Genomic DNA, 18,269 nt, shown 5'->3' on the forward strand with positions numbered 1-18,269 from the left:
ATTTACCTGGCTGGACTGCTGTTTGGTTTCATTGTTTTGCCCAGGACTGGTTATATGACCTACAGCAGTTGATCAGCCCTGGATAAGAACCTGGAGATGAGTCAGAGTTATGGAGATGAGTGTGGACCTTCTTGGTAGGTGAGCAGTCAGGTTAATGGGCGATGTAAAATGACTTGTTTGAATATTCATTAGGAATGAGGTGTTTCCTCATCTGGGCTACATGGGACTCAGTCGTAAGCAAACAAGCAAACAGACAAAAAGAATAGGCAGTTTGGTGACATGGTGTGCTGTCTCAAGTTGGTCCAACAGATAGGATTCCAGGTCCTCTGCTTTCCGGAAGAGGGACGGCTTCCCTGTGTGATCTCCATGCGTGTCCTTGAGCTAGAAGGCAGGTTCATCGACCAAGAAGAAATGGTGTTAGGGGTGTTCGGCACTCGTGGGTCAAAGATGTGAGTTTGCTGTGGGAACAAGAAGGGGATCTACCCCAGCCGGTTGGAGGTCAGTCTTGGATTTGCTTTGAAGTCTGGCTCCCTGAGACTGCTTGGTTGTTCCAGGGGCAGGGGATGGCATTCTTGACACTGAAACAGGCCTGGTTCCTAAGTGAAGTTGAGAGCTCTGACTCAGTCCTTTGTTCCTGAGAAAAGAGCCTGGCTTGCCGACTTGCACTGAAATGTGCAATGGAACAGGAGGGAACCAGTCATCCATTCATTGTTCTCACTTTCTTTTTTCAAAGCACTCCCTATGAACTAGATCTACAGATTGCTTCTAAGGATACAATGTGACTAATAAAGCAAGGACTTGGTTTTATTGAGCAACTGCTAGAACATGTCAGGCCATCAGCCTATGGGTTCTAGGAACTTCATTTTCCACTTTACAAATGGGACTCTCTAAGATTCACACCTCTGAGTGGCACCATTGGGCTGTGAACTTGACTGACAGCAGTCACAGCACATCTCCGTAGGGCGTGCCATGTTTCAGGCCAGGGTCCTCAGTCAGATCTCATGCATCTTCATACTGATTGTCTTTCAAGGAGAGCACACACTTCTGTAGGGTCAGCGCTTCGACATCCAGGCTCTGAGCTTGGGCGGGTGTTCAGGAAGGGTTACTTGGGGCCCATGTTGTAGTTGATGGCAGAGATGAGGCCCCAGAAAGAATGCGGTTGTATTCTCAGCAGCTGGGCATGACATAGGTGTTTGCGTCTGGGCAGAACTGTCATAAGACCTGTGGCCTAGCAAACTTCTTCTGTTCCTGTCGATTCGCCTGAAGTTCTTTGGTGACCTGTGTTGAGCTTGTTCCCTTCAAGCCTGTAGGCAGACTCAGAAGTAGAAGCACACCTTTCTCCATGGCAGCCTGCCACGGCGGGAAGGACGATGGAGAGCTAGACAAGTATGTACCCAGTGTAGCAGAGAAAGAGTGTAGACAAGGTAGGTGGTGGGGTGCATGTGGGGCACGGTTTCAGAAAGGGTAGCCAGGAAAGCCTCACTAGCAGAAGTAAGGGATGAAGCTCATGGATCTGTGGAGAGGCAGTGTCCCAGGCAGTAAAAGCAGGAAGTGCAAAGGCCCGTGGCTTCTCCAGCAGGGACAGGTATGGGGCAGAGCATATGACGTTAGAGAGTGGGAGCATAGGCAGGTCTGTGACAGACACACTCAGAGGCCTTAAGTGACGGGCTGCAGTTAGTTGTTTTCAGGAGAGTGTCATGAACCAAGACTCACTTTGTTTTGATTTTTAAATTGTGTTTTATTTTTAACTGCAGATGAAATAGACATAAAGATGAGGCAGAGGTGCAGTAGTTTCTGCTGTCGTGCAGCCTTCCTGGAGGTGCTTCCTCTCTCGCATATTAAAACTCCACGTCTACCACCACTCTGTCGTCTTTTCTTTTAAAAAAGCCCCTGATTTTGCAACAACATTTGTATTTTATTTTTTGGTGCCCTCCTTCCCTTCCTTTTTGAAACAGGCTCTCATCATGTAGCCTAGGGTACCTAGAACTCTGTAGAATTTGCTCTGTGGTTGAGGTCGGCTTCAAACTCGTGGTCCTTAGGGTTAGGGTTAGGGTGAGGGTTGAGCTTAGATTTTAGAACCCACGTAATAGTGGGTGTTCTGCAAATACTCATAGCTCCAGCGCTGAAAAGCTAATAACACCCTCTTCAGGCCTGCATATATGAACAGGTTTGCATTACACACTTATACATATGCACAAATAAAGTAAATCTTTTTAAAAATTTATAATTGGTAGCACTAAGAATGCCATTTTGTATATGTTGTGCAAAATGTTAGATGTATAGTTAGGGCCATGTACAAACTGTTGGAAATTCTATCCTAATTTAAAACAGAATTCATCCAACTGTGTGTGTGGTGTGTGTGTGTGTGTGTGTGAAACTGAGGTCAACTAAAGCAGCAGTTTTAAAGTGTAATATTTGATTATATTTCAGAGAAAAACTAGCATGATACATGCTCAGTAATGACAAAGTTTAGAAGTCTTTGCTTTTTAGAGTTAAACAATTACTTTTCTATAAGAACAGAAAACTTACACAATGGAAGGCATATGGGTCTATAAAATCAGTATGCAAATTAAACACTGATAGTAGGTCATCAATTATTTTGCAACATTTCTTTGGTGAGTATATAAATAGTACAGTAAAAGCACTAGACTTTGTAGCTGACAGTTGTTTCAAATGCTCAGAAGTGTTTCTGTAGCATGCGGATATGCACAGCACAGACCCAGGGCTACAGGGAAGCCAGGTATGGGTATGTGCAGTTGGACGCATCGTGATCCCGTGACACATTCAATTTTGAATTAATATTTTGTCATCATACCTTCAGTTTTGTGTCCCCATCTGAAGTGGCACACAGTTTAGGCAGCTGTGGTTTATCCCTCACTTTCTTTATTCATCTGCCACTAGACATGTGGGTTGCTTCGTCTTTTGAATATTCTGAATAATACTTCTGTGAACACGTGAAAATGTCTCCTTGAGATCTGCCTTCTGTTTTGGGGGTGTTCAAAGGTGGTGATTCTGTGCTGCAGCTTAGATAACTGTTTAGTTATACTGTTTTCTACAGCATCCTTCGCTCCCCACTCCTTGCTGGAGTCTCTCCACGATCTCTTGTGTTCCTTTGATAGTAGCCACCATAACTTTGATTTCTGTTTTCCGTAAACGCTAATACCTGTTGGCCATTTGTATACTTGGAGAAATGCTCTCTGCTGATTGGAAACATTGTTTTATGCTCTTTGTGTGTATGTCTGTGTGATGTATTCCATGTCTGACGTGGCTGTAGATGGTGTCGGGTCTCTCTTGAGCTGCTGTTACAAGCACCTGACATTCATGGCGGAAGCGGAACTCAGGTTCTCTGGAGGAGATCTGAGTTATCTCTCCTGCCCCCTTTGCTGAGATTTTAATCATGGTGTTTTGTTGTTGAATTGTGGTGGCTCTTTATCAATACCTAAACCCAGAAAGCTTAAGTTCTATATGTAAATTAATGCAGCATTTGTTTGTCCCTGTGGACAGTACTCCAAGTGTCTGGATTACATTTAATACCCAGTATAGTTCAAATACTTTGTACATAATTGTCTTACTCTAATGCTGTTGCTCTGAGGATGATGACAAGAATTTGCATGTGTGCAGTACAGGCGTGATCACTTTTTTCTCCTGAGTATCTTGTGAATGCATTTGTCTAAATCAACAGGTGTGGGAGCCACATGATCCAATCCAAGCCGACTTGTCTCACCTTATTCAGATGCGTGATTTGCAGCTGTCTTCCCCGCCCCACATGTGATCCCATTGGCTCCCTCAGCTTCGGGCTTGGGCACAGACTGCGGTGGCATTGCTCACCTGGCTGTCTGCTGACCAGTGGATGTTTCTCTTGCTCTGGTGCTTGGCTCCTAAGGCCCCTTTTCTAATTCTCTTGTCCCCCTTTCTGGTGGCTACCCTTCTCACCTGGCCTTCTCTCTGAGTGCCTCCTGGTTTAGTCCAGCCTGACAAGCCAGCTCTTAAGTCTGACCCAGCTCCTGATCTCCCCAGCCGGCTCCTCCTGCCTCAGTTCTCCCCTCAGGCCCTTCCTGATGACTTCTCCCCATTTCACTCTTAGCAGAGCTCATGCCTCACTCCCACACAGTCTCTTCATCTCCATGGCTGCTTCTCTGCTCAGTGGGGAACTTTTCCCACTGTGTGAAAATGTCTTGTCTTCTTAACAGTGGCATCTATCCAGAATGGGGGCTGAGAGTGCAGCTCAGTGGATAAATATACTGCCAAGAAAGAAGAAAAGTGCAAGACAAAAGACTGAGGACAGAGGAGACAGAGGGGAGGTGTCTGTCACAGGGCTCGCTTGTGTCAGGCTTCAGAGTGCCAGACTCTCTGTGTGGAGCCCATCCTTCCCTGTCCAGGTCCTCTGTTCCTGGCTCCCTAGTACTATATTCAGAGTTCCCGGATGAGGCCCAGTGCTGTGGCCTTTATTTCTTGTTCTTTTTCTTCCCATACTTTACATAATAAAGCTTCTATTTTTCTTTTGGAGTCAGAAAACGGAAGAGACCGCCTTTATTAAAGACATTAATAAAGAACTCAGGAAGTAGCTTGGGGAGGAGCCTAGAGAGGTAAAGGGACAGGGTCCCTCCTCTCAGGGAAGTCTGTCTCTCCCTCAGCACAATTGTGCAAATGCATTTTGAGTTTCAGGGCCTGGGAGAGTTGTGAAGAGAACAAAGGGGCCTGACAGTCCCAGAGCTTCTGGGAAAGAGGTCGTTGTTTATGCCTGTTGGAACTGATTTGGTCAAGTGTTTGTTTAAAGGAGATGCCACTTGGTAAGCAACACCAGGCTTTTTTGGTTTTTGTTCCAGAAAGAATTTGATTGGCTGGAGAGCTGCCCCTGTTTACTCATAGCTGGCAGAGAGTGTGCCTGGGACCCACAGTCACAGCACTGCCACCCAGCAAACTTTTCACCGTGCTCCAACCAGTGCCCCCGCCCCCCTCACCCCATTGTCTCTTGCCTGTCTCCTGAGGAGTTGTAATGCTGGCTAGTTAGGTTTGGGGTTTTGCAGAAAGAGGATTAAAGGTGTGGATAAGTCATAGCAAGGAAGTTAAGCACCTCAGTACTCCCCAGAATCTTCAGTGTGGTTTCTGGTAGCAAGCTGTGGTCTCCTCTTTCAGATTTTTCAGATGAGAAAACCAAGGCCCAAATCACTGAGGCTGGGGATTCAGGGATTTGGACCCAGCTGGGCCCAGCATGAGCTCCTACCTCATTTCAGAGTCAGGTTGAGTCAATCACTACCATGGTGTTCTTTACAGTCGCATCTGCCTGCATGCTTCGCACGCACGCAGTACATGTCAGTAGACTGGAGTTCGTGACATACTTGGTTAGATTGAACTGAGCTCTGGGCTCTGGTACCTGCAGTCTTTAGTCACAGTGCTAGCTTGTGTTGCAGAGATCAGAGATGGTGTTGGATGGGGCAGCTTGGTACACTGCATGCCCTCCATTCACTGAGCATCCCATCGCCCTGGGTGCTTCTTTTGGGTAGAAGAGCTGAGGCACAGAACTTGGGCAAAGAGCTCATTCTGCACAGAGAGCCTGTGTGTGACATGGGGCCAGCAGGTGCTAATGCAATAGGAAGAGGAACGGGTCACGCACTGAATGTCACCCAATTCTAGTTTTAGGTCAAAGTGGAATTGCAGAGACAGTGGGGAAGACAAGAGTTTGTTACCTTGTCTCTCGCTTAGTTTCAGGGAGTACACAATCCAGCGTGCGTGCGTGCGTGCGTGCGTGCGTGCGTGCGTGTGACAGTTAGAGGTAGTCGGCTGCTCTCTTACCCCTGCTCTGTTTCAGGCAGCACAACAAGATCCTCAGTGTGGATGGAGGCCAGCTGAAGTCATACCTGTCCTTGGAAGTGCTGGATCTGAGTTCGAACAACATCACGGAAATTCGGAGCTCCTGTTTCCCGAACGGCCTGCGTGTAAGGGAACTGTAAGTGTCTCTGCCATCCGTGTACCTCAGCTTCCAGGCCTTGTAGTGGCTGCCCTGGTGCCCAGTCCTGGACACAGGATGGGTGCTTGCTTCACTCTGGCTGAGGCTTGGTAAAGTCCATGAGGCTGTCAGACCTTTGTTTGGCAGACCAAGGATGGGGTCGGCCATTTCCAGCTCCCTATAGTACTCGGTGGTGTTACAGGCGGAAGGCAGCACCGAGGTAGGAAGAGGGTAATTGACTGTCCAAGGCACCTCCCCACACCGTGCAGACCCCAAGAGTCAGGCCTCGGCTCTCTGCTCACAAAGTCTACTTTAGCCCTCATGCTCTGGGCTTTCTCCCTGAGAAACTTGTGGGGAAGAGTTGGTGATGAGTGGATACACATCAGAGGGAGATGAAGAGCTTGTATTTCTAGCATCAGAGACCACTCAAACTGGGTTGTGTTGTGGTGGCTCCTTGCAGAGGGCGGCTACTCAGCCTTGTGGTTGTTTAGATGTCTTTTTTTTTTTTTTTTAAATTAAAAACCTGTCTCAGTATCTGCCTCACACGGAGTGGATGGTAGACAGAAATGAAGACGCTAAAGCTGTGTAAGCCCCTCCCTTCAGGTAGGAAAATGTGGCTTTGGGGAGGAATCTGAGGACGGAGGCTAAAGCAACAGCTCCTAGTCACGAGTGCACGTCACCCCATCACCTGGCTGTTTCTGGTTGTTCTGTAGCTCACTTGTGAGGCTGTTGTAGGACTCACGGCAGCCTATCTTCTCAGGGAGGGTGCCACCTTTCCAGGTCATTCTGAGACTCCAGGGACAGAAGTGATTGCTTTCTGAGGGTTCTTCCATGAACAGGAATGGAACAGGAGGCTTTGGCTTCTGTGAAGCCCTGGGAGGGGCTTCCTAAAGGTATCTGTCCAGCTATTAGCTAGTGCTACGCTGGATTGCATTGTGCTCTCTGCTCAGATACAGAGGGCACTTTCTCCTTGGCAGCTGGTGACTGCTGTGTCTCCGTCACACTGATGGCTCTTTAATTGGAGTGTTAAGAACAAACAGTCCAGCCCCGTTTGCAGAGTCCTCATGTGCCCTGCTCTCGGCTTCTGCCTGATGGGGGGAGCAGAAGTGCCTCACTCCCTCTTGGCACACAACACTGCGGTTGAAGCTTCTCTAGTCTGTCTCATTCGCACTTAAGCTTTCGTCTGGGGAGGGCAGGAAGAGGTGTGGTGGTCTGTTCGTGGAGACTATGTCTCGTCTTCTGTGTCTTGTTTTTTTGCTACCTGATAGAATTTGCTCTCTGAGCTGCTTGCATCTGAGCTGTACACTGCCGTGTGCTTTTGAGAAAGAGTCCCTTCCTATGTGGTCACAGGAAGCTCCTCGGGCATGCATAGTGTGCAGCCCTGTGAAGATGGATCTCTTGTTTTCTAAAGGACTCACAGAGGTCTCTAAGTGCTTCCTGAAGTTGTTAGAATTATTTAAATGAATGGTTTGTGCATCTTCATTATGTAAGTTAGACAGTTAGACAGGATTAAGTGAAGACTGTTCTTTAAAAGTGTAAACCCACTGACCTTGCCTCCCAGTTGATGTCTTTTGCTTTTAGGGCTCTCCCGGGCAGCCTGAACTAGTGGGTGGTGAGGAAGGAATCTGAGGGTTCTCTTGAAGCAGGCGTTGTGCTGTGCAGGTGGTGTGGGTAAAGGTTAGTCATGCCCGTCAGCGTGAGCACAGTGTTGCAGCAAGGCCTGCGTCATTGTCTTCTCTTCATCAGACATTCCTGCTACCTGCATTCCCAGGTTCCCTGTCTTCAAGTCAGGGCAGGCATGGGAGGCTTTTGATGATAAACAGCTCAATGGGGATCTGGCCCTCTGGGTCTGTCTGAGCACTTTTCCTAGCAGACTCAGCTGGTTTGGAGCCACAAGGAGTGAGGAAGGCCTCCTACTGCCACTACATTTTCTCTCCTGAATCTTTCCAGCAACTTGGCGAGCAACCGCATCAGCATCCTGGAGTCTGGAGCATTTGATGGTCTGTCACGGTCACTGCTGACTCTTCGTCTGAGCAAAAACAGGATCACCCAGCTTCCTGTGAAAGCGTTCAAGCTACCCAGGCTGACACAACTGTGAGTACAGAAACCTGCACTTTAATTAAGGTTAGCCAAACTTTATGGGGGCCAGATTTCCCCAAGGACCCTGTACCAATCACCACCCCTTCCTTACCCCCCTTGGTAAAGCTCTGCACAAACTATCATTTATGACCCGACCACAACACCTAATAAAAGCAAATTAGGAGCTCGGTCTGGTGCTGGCAGGCTGCCTCAGATGGCCAAGGGAAAGACCCACGTGCTTGGATGCTTGTCCTCCCTGACCCTGTGCTTCTGAAAGGCAGTTCTGCCTCACTATTGATGTCCCCACCCCCACCCCCGTGAACTCTTGATCCTCCTGCCTCAGCCTCCCAAGTGCTGGGATCACAGACTTGCACCACCACCCTTACCTCGGCTGCTTTCTTGTCTCAGGTTTTAGCAGTGTGTAAGGCACTGAGGCGGTCTATAGCTTAGATGGGAAGGTATCTGATCCTTCTTGGGTAGTTTGGTTGAAGTTAACCCAACCAGAGGCAGCCAAATCTGCATTTCCTAAACTTTAGAAGTTTAGCTGGTTTGGTTTTGTATAAAAGGATTTATTCTTGTCTCTTTCCAGGTAGCTAAAATGGCACGGGGTGCTAGAAACCATATAGTAACCAAAACTCCTCAGGCAGTAAAAGGTTCTTCAACTCTGTTTCCTCGTGTCTTCCTTTTAGCAGAAGAGTATATTTCAGGAAAATAAGCTGAAATTCAAAATTTGGTTTAAACGGAATGAAGCAGTTGCAGGCCAGGCTGGCACGGGGTGGAGTATGTCCTGTCCTCAGGAGTGTGTCCTGTCTTCACTTCTCCTGGGTGCAAGAGCTTGGCTTTGCTCTTTTCAGTCTAAGAAGCTGAAGAGGCTGTGTGTGAAGCAGGGTCATGAGACATTGCAGAAATATTTGGGGAAAAACCAAGGGCTTTCTAATTAGTGCAGTGTTCTCCCACCTTCCCCAGAGTTGCTAATGGGATCCAGCTGACCCAGATTCCTGATATCTATTGGTCAACTAAGGTTATTCTGCTAGGACTGGGTGCCAAGTGTCTGTCTGCTGCACCCCCCACTTCTGCACAGGCTGTCAATTCTTCCCATTGCACAGAGTGTAAGTTTTGCTGATCTTTGGTACCCAGTGGTTAGGATTTTCATAGGTTGAAGCATCTGGTATGGATTTCTGTCGCTGAGCTAAGAGACACCCTAGCTAAGGAATGTACCTCTGAGTCATGCCCAGGGCCTGCTCTAGAATCATGAATGGTGGCTGTTCTGAGAGAGAACTGGGGGTGCTTACGTTCCCACAGTCCTGGGGTCGTACGGAGCTAGCTATGCAGCATTCACTGTACTTCTAGGGCGTCACCGTTGCTGTTGACCGTGCCAGTATGCCAGCTGAGGTGTACCGTCCTCCATGGTTTCACCATTGACGTGGAACGGTGCAAGCTAGATGTGCACAGGGGATGTTCTGACCTGATGGCTTCCTCTCCCTAGGGACCTGAATCGGAATCGGATTCGATTGATTGAGGGCCTCACGTTCCAGGGGCTCGATAGCTTAGAGGTGCTGAAGCTTCAGCGGAACAACCTGAGCAAGCTGACGGACGGCGCCTTCTGGGGGCTGTCTAAGATGCATGTGCTGTGAGTGGGCACCCTCCTGGGCTCTGGGAAGACACGAGCGTGGGAATGGCTGGTAGCCCCTGGACTCTGCCTCTTTCTGCAAAATGAACTAAAACCTAGGTTGTTTTCCTTGCGAGGTAGAAGGGGTTTTAACGGACACGTGGTCAGTTAAGGAAGTGGGAAGAGTTGGATTGCACTAGTCTGCTGGGCCTGCTCTCCACCCCCACTTCCTCCACAAACCTAAGACTGCAGAGTGGCTCCCTCCCCACATCCTCTCCACTCCCACACCTTATCGGAAGTCCCTTCTTTCCTCATGCTGGGCCGATAGTCTTTCTTGATGTGCAGGTGGGCCAAAATGCATAGTTCTTCTTGGGAGATTTACTCCCGCCTTGTGAGCTAATCACAGTGCAGATGTGCAGCTTTTATCAAGGGGGTTTCCAGCCAGATGTGTGCAGAGCTGCCTGCTGCCAGAGAACAGACAAGAACAGCAGAGGGGCAGTTACTGAGCCTTGGATCTTAAACCTCGGCAACTGTTTAAATGGAAAGTAACGAATCTGCACCGTCAGGAAGAAAAGAGGAGGCGGCTGCACCGCGCACCCCTCCCCCGTTTATTTTCCACGAGGCAGTCATTTCTAACCATCCCTATCTTTGGTTTTCTGGTTTGCCAGGGTCTCTTTTCAAGTGAACACAACTGTACCACTGCCCTTACCTGTGTTCATTAGTGGTCCAGCCGGTCACTTCCTTTACTCCATTTCCCGTGCAAATTATATTACAACCTGTACACCTGCTGTTATTTTTGTGGCTGAAATCAAAGTCAGGCGCCTAGGCCCACAGCCACCAGTGTGTTCCCCCGTCTCATTGGCAGCGTCTCCCGGTGACTGCCCCTTCCCACGAATGCCCATGCCGTGTGGCAGGCACAGGAGGAGCCTGCTCAGCTCCTTGCTGGTCCCACTCCTGATTAGCTCCTGTGTTCATTTGGGAATCTGAAGTCCAGATCAGAGTTCACAGAACAAAACTGTTATCTGCCACTTGATTTTTACATTGAGTATGTGCATCCAAATGAGGGGTTGGTATTTTCCGTAGGATTTTAAAAGTAAATTAAGCATTCATGCCTTGAGCAGTAGGAGAAAGTCAGGTGGACAAAAGCAAGTTCTGAATGCTTAAATTTCCTCTCTAATACTGAATGTGAACAAATGTGCCTCCTCCTCTCTGTCCTGTTGCCTTCTCTGTCGGGCCACCACATCTGACGGACTGGCTCCTGTGTGCTGTCCATGCAGTGGGGAATGTCAGCGTCCTCCTCTTGTGTCTCCGTAGGCACCTGGAGTACAACAGCCTGGTGGAAGTGAACAGCGGCTCCCTCTACGGCCTCACAGCCCTGCACCAGCTGCACCTCAGCAACAACTCCATCTCTCGAATTCAGCGTGACGGCTGGAGCTTCTGTCAAAAGCTACACGAGTTGTAAGTCTGGGGCAGTGGTCAGTGACAATATCTTATGAAGCCTCTAGAGTCCAGCTCACCCCACAGGGTCCAAATAAGGCGGCAGCCCAGAGGCAGAAGGGCTGGCAGTCTACTCAGGAAGGAAGACCCATGGAGTCGCTTGCCCACTGGGTCTTAGGCTTGGAGCTGGAAATGAAGGAGAGGGTGTGCAGGGAAGAGATGCCTAGACGCTGGCTTTACAACACTTATGAGTGAGTGACAGTCATTCCCTGTTAGCTCTTGACTGAAAAAGTCACCTTTGAGTAGGACAGTGAAGTCAAAAGAAGGTGGCCTGCTGTTGGTGGGAGGATTGCTCAGCCTTGGGAGCTCCATCAAGAGACGGTTTCTCAGGACACTAGGGTCCTTCCTTCCTGTTTGCCCCCCCAGTGCCTGATGGCAGAAATGGAGATGCAGGGTCCCTTAGACAGGGCTCCCAGGTTGTGCCCTGGCTTCTGAGAAGGGTAGTGACAGACTTCCACGGTGGGGAGGACATGGCCTGAACGGCTGGGCGTCCCCTCACACATAGCAGGCACACTAACACTGCCTGCTTTCCTCTGGTCCTCTCTACTCTGCTATTGCCCTCAGTGTGTCTGTTATTACTCGGAGTTCTTACTTTAGCCAGTCCCTGTCTTTTGTGAAAGGCCACAGTCCTGCCCCTTGCTTCGTATTCATTCCTCTTAGATTCTGCGTTGGTGTTCATTCTTTGAGTCTAGCTTCTTACTACCTAGAGGTGCTCCTGTTGACAGCTGCCCATGGCTTTGACTGGCCCCTGACTCGTGGTTTTTGTTGGGGGCTAGGATTTGGAGGGAAGGGAGAGGCCTTGAAGGTGTTCAGTCTAGTTCCCAAGTAAGGACAGTGTTCTGGAACACACAAGAAAGGTGTGAGCCCCTCGAGTTAGGGCTGCAGGGAGAGGTAAAACTCCCAGGCAGACCCTCGAGTTCCTTGCTCCCCTTTCTGCATGGTGGACAGCATGACACTGCCTCTCGTGCCATTTAGAGGAAGGGAAGGTTCTCGTGCCTATACCAGACTAGTTCTAGCAGTTTGCTCCATATTAGAAAACCTCAGAGCCAGATATAGGACTGCTCTGCAGACGTTCTTGCCCTTCCTTTAAGCTAAATCTTTAATTGCAGGTGAGGAGGGAATTTCCGTCTCCTGCTAGGTCTTTGCACCTGACAGGCACTATGACATATTTCTCTTAATAGGGGCAGAATATGTTCACTGTCACCTCTAAAACTGCATTAATCTTCAGTTCACTTCATTGTTTTTCTTCTTTTTGTACTGGTCCAGACTTAACGTTTGTAACCATAGATAACTAACGTTACATAACTGACCCAGTGCAGTGCACACCCGCGCCATGCTGGGAAGGGGTTTGCTCCTAGCAAAAGCTGTGCTTTGGCCCATGATCCCTGTTGAGGGGTGTGGGAGTCACAGCCCAGGCCTCTGGTGACAGGATCGTCCCCTGGTATGGCTGTCTCAGGCAGTGGTGCAGGGTGCCCTCTGCTGGCCGATACAGTGAGTGTAGCTGTGGGTCACTTGCTCAGTGCAGAGCTCTTCCAGATTCTGTTCGTATCAGTCTCCACCAAGATAGGCCCTTCATGGCCTAAACCAAGACAGGCGGGGAGGGCCTGGAGCCTTGGGATTGGGTTGTATGACAGGTTTGTACAGTGCGTGTGGGCAGTAGTCCTCAGCTTCGTGGTACTGCTTTCATGGCTTGCATAATTGTCTAGCCCCTGGTGGGCTTCTGACAACAGGATTCCTGTGGACATGCTTCAGAATCCCGTCTCCAGGAAGGTCAGGCCAGTTGTGGCGTGGTTGTTCAAGACAAGAGAGAATAGGGCATCCATGTATCTCGGTGGTGACATTTGTCTTCCTCTCTTCCTTAGGATTCTGTCCTTCAACAACCTCACACGGCTGGATGAGGAGAGTCTAGCAGAGTTGAGCGGCCTCAGTATCCTGCGTCTCAGCCACAATGCTATCAGCCACATTGCTGAAGGCGCCTTCAAGGGACTCAAGAGTCTGCGGGTCTTGTAAGGATTGTGCTTCTGAGGGTGACAGCGTGAAGGGGTCCCCAAGTGGGAGAGCAGACAGCACTTGCTTTGTTGAGATTCGCTCTTGCTGGCTTCTAGTCAGAACTAGACTGTAAGCTGGCCTGCTACCCGAACAAGGACTAGAACTTCATATCATCCACCTAAAACAACCGCTCGCAGAAACCTCCTTTCTTTCCCAGTGGTGCTTATAGCAGGATGAGGACTCTTAAAAACTACGCTGCTGTTATCAATAATTCTCAGTACACTTAGCAAGATGGGGCGTGGGCCTGGAAAAGCTTGCCTACCCAGGGAATCTGCAGCAACATTTAGACAGTCCTGCCTGTCTCCTCTCCAGTGGTTTTGTTCGTTTGCTTTTAAAGACCAGGGTCTCTAGCCCAGGCTAGCCTAAAGCTCATATGCTGAGGCTGGCCTTGAACTTGTGGCCATCTTCCTGCCTTAAGTGCTAGGATTACAGGTATGTGAGCCTCCAGGCCTGGATATAAGTTTTGAGAATTTTTTTCTAATGTTTCTGTAGATCAAATCCAGAGCCTTGTGTATGGTAGGCAAGTTCTCTTTTTTAAATCCCATATATTATTTTCTTTAAGTCAGTTCCATGGCTACTCTCCTGCTCTTTATTTGAAATTCTTTAGGGGATCTGGTATCCAAGAGAGATAGATATGAGGGGTCCTGTGTCCCCCTCATTAGGGAGTGGGGTAACAAAGAGAAAGTGAGAATGTCATGTCCTTTGAAGCGTTCCGTTGGGTGAGGCTGCTAGAAGTTGCTAAGGGTGCTTTTCTGGGACTTTTCGTCGAACTTTTCACTTGTAAATGCTAGGCAGTCTCTTAGCTGCCTTCAGCTCAAAATCCCCAGGAGGGCACACAGTCTTCCACAGAGAGTGGCAGCAGCTTCCATCGCTTCCTTCTCCAGCCTGGTCTTCTGCTGGGGGGGCAGCAAGCCTGTCACTGTGCCTGGAGGGAGGCCTCTGCACTTGCACCTGGCAGAGCGGGCTGCAGGTGTGAGTCACTGTTGGGAGCTAATGCCAAGCAAGCTGTTCGAGCCGAGGTCAGTCTGTGAGCCCTTGTGAGGCCCAAACAGAAAGGCCAGAGACATTCAAGCTGAGGTGGCCAGAAGGAGGGAGGATTTGGCAGACAAGGCCTGGAGCAGGAAGACAGGCACACAAGCTGCAGTCTGGGTCCCTGCTGTACTCAGTCTAAAGATGACAGGGTGGGACTCACTGAAACACATTCTCTCTTAGCTCCACGCTGGAAAGTGAAGGTCAGAGAAGCACTGTGTGCTTGGCTCCCCGCTCCACTCCCAGCTGGCAGTGACTTTCCAGCTTTTCCCAGAGCCAAGAGCTGCATCCCTTTCTGTTCTTGGCCATGTCTGCAAGGACTCAGAAAAGGGATGTGCAGTGACCATGGCTCTGTGAAAAATTGGGAAGAGCAAATGTGAGAGGAGGGGTCTGGCTGCCAGGTGTGTGTGGCTGGGCACCATGGCCGGCTCTTGGAAGCTCAGGGAGGAAGCTGAAGCACTGACCTTATCCAAACAGCCAGGGGCTGAGTAGTTGGCCTTGTTTTTCCTGTCCTGGCAAGTGGGTCACAAGATTGACTCAGCACCCAGATGTGTGCTCTGGCGCAGTGTCCAGTGCTACATAAGCCTCATGAGGAGCCGGGCGCAGGCCGGAGACTTGCAGGCTAGCCTGGAGGAACATCAGGGCCGAGCTAATTCAGTGCCTTCCACAGTGTCCTGACTGAACCCTGAGAGAGTAGACAGGAACTGTTAGGAATCTTTTGGGCCAGAGGTCTACTTAGGGGAGGTGTGTGCATACCTGGCTTCTTCCGGTGCTGTCTCTACTGGTTCTGTCCCTAAAGGCAGCCAGATTGGTTGGTGGGTGTGCTGGCTTTGTTGGAAGCAGCAGAAGGAAGGTCACATTGCACAGTACACAAAATAGAAAAGGGATGTTCTCATGGCATGCATGATGCTGGGCCCTCTGGGGTGCACCTGGGTGCTTTGGATCTCCTAGTGGAAGCCTGGGTATGGGGCTGGTCTCCCTTCATGGAGAAGAACAAAGCCAGAGCTCAAGATAGAGGGTGAACTTGCCTTGTGCCTTCTTCCTAGGGAACTGGACCATAATGAGATCTCAGGAACAATTGAAGACACCAGCGGTGCCTTTATGGGGCTCGAGAACCTCAGCAAACTGTGAGTATTTCACACTGAGTGTGCAGGTCTGCAAGCTCGGGATCCAGGGCTGCCTCTCTTGCAGCTCCCCTGAGTCTCTTTGTCCTGGGCCCACAGAGGACAGCAGCAGGCCTTCTGCTGTGTGCAGAGAAGAGGCTAAGGACCAGGGTGAGGAGCCTACAGTGGCTCACGGGCTCCTGTCACAGTCTTCATGCTGTCAGTGTGTGGTGGTCCTTAGAGCTGCTGGGCTTGGTCCTGTTCATAGCCCGTCTGAAACACCTATATGTTTTGTCTTCTGGACAGAGGAGTGTTGCTGCCTTCCTTGATTTCTAGAGATATGTGAAATTATTTCAGTAACTTGATAGTTCTGAGGCTCTTGTCAGTCTTTTTGTGGTTAATTAAAATCTCAAGTAGAAGTCGCCATCATCAAGAGCACTAGTAATGGCTCCTTCAAATTCAGTTTGAAGAGTCTTTGTCCTGTCTTCCTAGAATTTGCCCACTGCTGTAGTAGACATGTGTCTGTGTGCAGGGATGTGTGGTACCTGCTGATCTCTTGAGAGCAGGTTCCATTATACAACCTTTAGAGCTCGAGAGACGAGTGAGGGGACTTAGCTCAGGACCTGGCAGGGGGCAGGCTTGGATTTATACACCTGGATGTGGAACTGGTATACTTGTTCCTTCCCTTCCCCAAGTTGCAGAATGCTCTGGAGTTCTGATGCTAGGGGCCTGCCCATGGCCAGCTTGTGAGGGAGGGGGCATTTCTGGACCTCACAGAAGGACTTAGTGAGAACCTCGAGTGACTTGTGTAGAAGAAGCAGTACAGCACCACAACCCTGCCTCCACCCCAGTCCGCTCTGATCAGGAGGGGAAGAGGGCGTTCTGGGTAGGGCACACGTGGAGGGAGATATGTAGAGAATACAGAAGTGGGACCTTGGCTTCCTGCGTAGATGGGCACTCCACACTGTAAGAGAGGCTTGTCCATGCCATGGCTCCTTCCAAGGACATGAGTACAAGGCCTGCCATGACACGTTCCCCACTCTGTGCATACCATGGTGCCTTTGTGGTTGCTTCAGCAACCACTGAGATGACTTTTGAGAGCCCTTGGCCGGGCTGGCCAGATGTGTAGGAGGGTTTAAGAAGTGACATCTGAGATCACTGCCTGATCGAGTCCTTAACAGAGAGGTCAGGCTGGCCACCGTTTCCCTAGAGCACCCTTCCAGTCTAGGGAGCCATCAGCATCTGTTAGCTTGGGTCTCCACCCCACAACACCCCCAGATGTGTGCTGAGGAGGTCAGGGCCTGTTGAGCCTATCAGCAGAATGACTGGCACTGTGTAATTGAGAATTTGAGAATTTGTTTTATTGCTGTTGTCACCATTAGAAATAACAGCCTGCCCTCACTGTAGAAGAGGTCAACGTGACTAATATTTAATGGATGAAATAAGGCACAGCTTTCCCTAGATCCCGTTTATGGGAGATTTCACTAAACAGCTCGGCTTGTTTTTACTAGATCCTGGAGCACATGGTGCCCTGGCTGTGGGATCTGAGTAAGTGCAGGAGCTGGCAGGCTGCAGACACACTGGGGTTCAGTGCCCCGTGAGCTGTTATTTGCTGCTAGTTTTGTGGCTAAGGAGCCAAAGTGAACATGGCCACTGGGCTTCTGGCATTTGGTTTATTTAAAGTAAGAATTCCAGATTGTGAGTTGTGGAAGTGCTTTCAGGATGAGATTGTTTTCCTGTCCACCCAGATTGCTTGCGAAAGAGAGAAGATAGAGGAGTCATTGGCCTGTTTTGCCCTTCACCCTACAAAACAGTAGGTTTTGCCTAAAGGCTGAACTGACTGCAGGGACCCCAGGGCAGGAATCTGTTTGTAATGAAACAGGACTTAGGAAGCCTCATGGTGTGCTCTGGCAGCACCCTTGGGAGCAGGTGGAATTGGCATCTCTGTCTGTTCCTCGCACTGGAGGAGCTGTGGGGTGGCGCTCCTTGTAGGTTAGCTTATTTCTGCCCTGTCCTTCAGAGCTGTGACAGTTAGTATAAAAGGCACATGGTGGGTGATGGCCAGGCCATGGCGCAGCTTTGGGTCCACAGGCCTCACCTCCATTAGTTTTCGCCAGCAGGCTGGTGCTTGTCTTCCCTCGTGGGTCTCAGTCTGATGTAGGTGGAAGATAGCCTGTAGTCGAGGTCTTAGCCCTGGTTCTTGTTAGGATGCTCAACAACAAATTCCTCTCTCTTGGGAAGAGGTGAGTCAGACCAGCTTTGTTTAGAAGCTTCCTCTGTCCTCTTGTACACTGCTGCCTGGACTTGCTGATTCTGACATTCCCCAGGCATCCAGCCTACGTAACCGCCTGTTAGAAAATCCTGGAAGACATTAACATTGAAGGGGCAGGCTGACACACGTCACTTCCCGGTGCCTTCAGCAGACATGTTCTTGTGCTGAGTCAGTGTATACCTTTGGTGCACCTCATCAGTCTTCAATAACAAAGGAAGGAACTTTGTATCTAGTTGTTGGCCACACTCTAGGGTCTCCCTTGGGTGGGAGCTCTGAGCTGCATACCCAGTAAAAGAAGCACTGTTGCCAGAGAGTATCTTAACTGAATACCCAGTGCTAAGGCCAGGAGTAGAAGGGCAGCAGTCCTTCCAGTGCTTGAAAGCCTAAGGATACAGACTTCAGTTCTCTGACGAGGTGACCATGATGCTCCAGCTACCTGGGACTTAGTGAACTTCTTCTCTACTACAAGTAAATTCTGGGCTCTTGATCAAGAAGCCTCAGTGCAGGGCCTCTTCTCCAGGCCCTGAGGGGTCAGCTGCATCCTAGCCACTGCAGCGCATGGCAGGTGCAAAGTGCTAAGGGGCTCTCTCGAAGGATGCCCTCTTCCTGCTCTCTTCTGGTCAGTGGTACCCTTTATGCCAACAGTGCAGTGCGTAGAAGTGGATGGCACATCTTAGCCTGAGT

At 49.7% G+C, this 18,269-nt stretch overlaps 1 protein-coding gene across 1 annotated transcript in view; it reads left to right on the forward strand.

Moving 5' to 3' along the window:
• The window catches only part of Lrig1 (leucine rich repeats and immunoglobulin like domains 1), a 101,897-nt gene that overhangs the window by 65,853 nt on the left and 17,775 nt on the right, over window positions 1-18,269 (forward strand). The window contains exons 4-9 of the mRNA XM_032906048.1: window positions 5,810-5,947; window positions 7,898-8,041; window positions 9,513-9,656; window positions 10,950-11,093; window positions 12,995-13,138; window positions 15,257-15,337. Coding sequence (XP_032761939.1) covers window positions 5,810-5,947; window positions 7,898-8,041; window positions 9,513-9,656; window positions 10,950-11,093; window positions 12,995-13,138; window positions 15,257-15,337 — 795 coding nt within the window. The remainder of the gene's footprint in view (window positions 1-5,809; window positions 5,948-7,897; window positions 8,042-9,512; window positions 9,657-10,949; window positions 11,094-12,994; window positions 13,139-15,256; window positions 15,338-18,269) is intronic.

Source organism: Rattus rattus, chromosome 6 (genome assembly GCF_011064425.1).
Source record: "Rattus rattus isolate New Zealand chromosome 6, Rrattus_CSIRO_v1, whole genome shotgun sequence".
Lineage (NCBI taxonomy): Eukaryota > Metazoa > Chordata > Mammalia > Rodentia > Muridae > Rattus > Rattus rattus.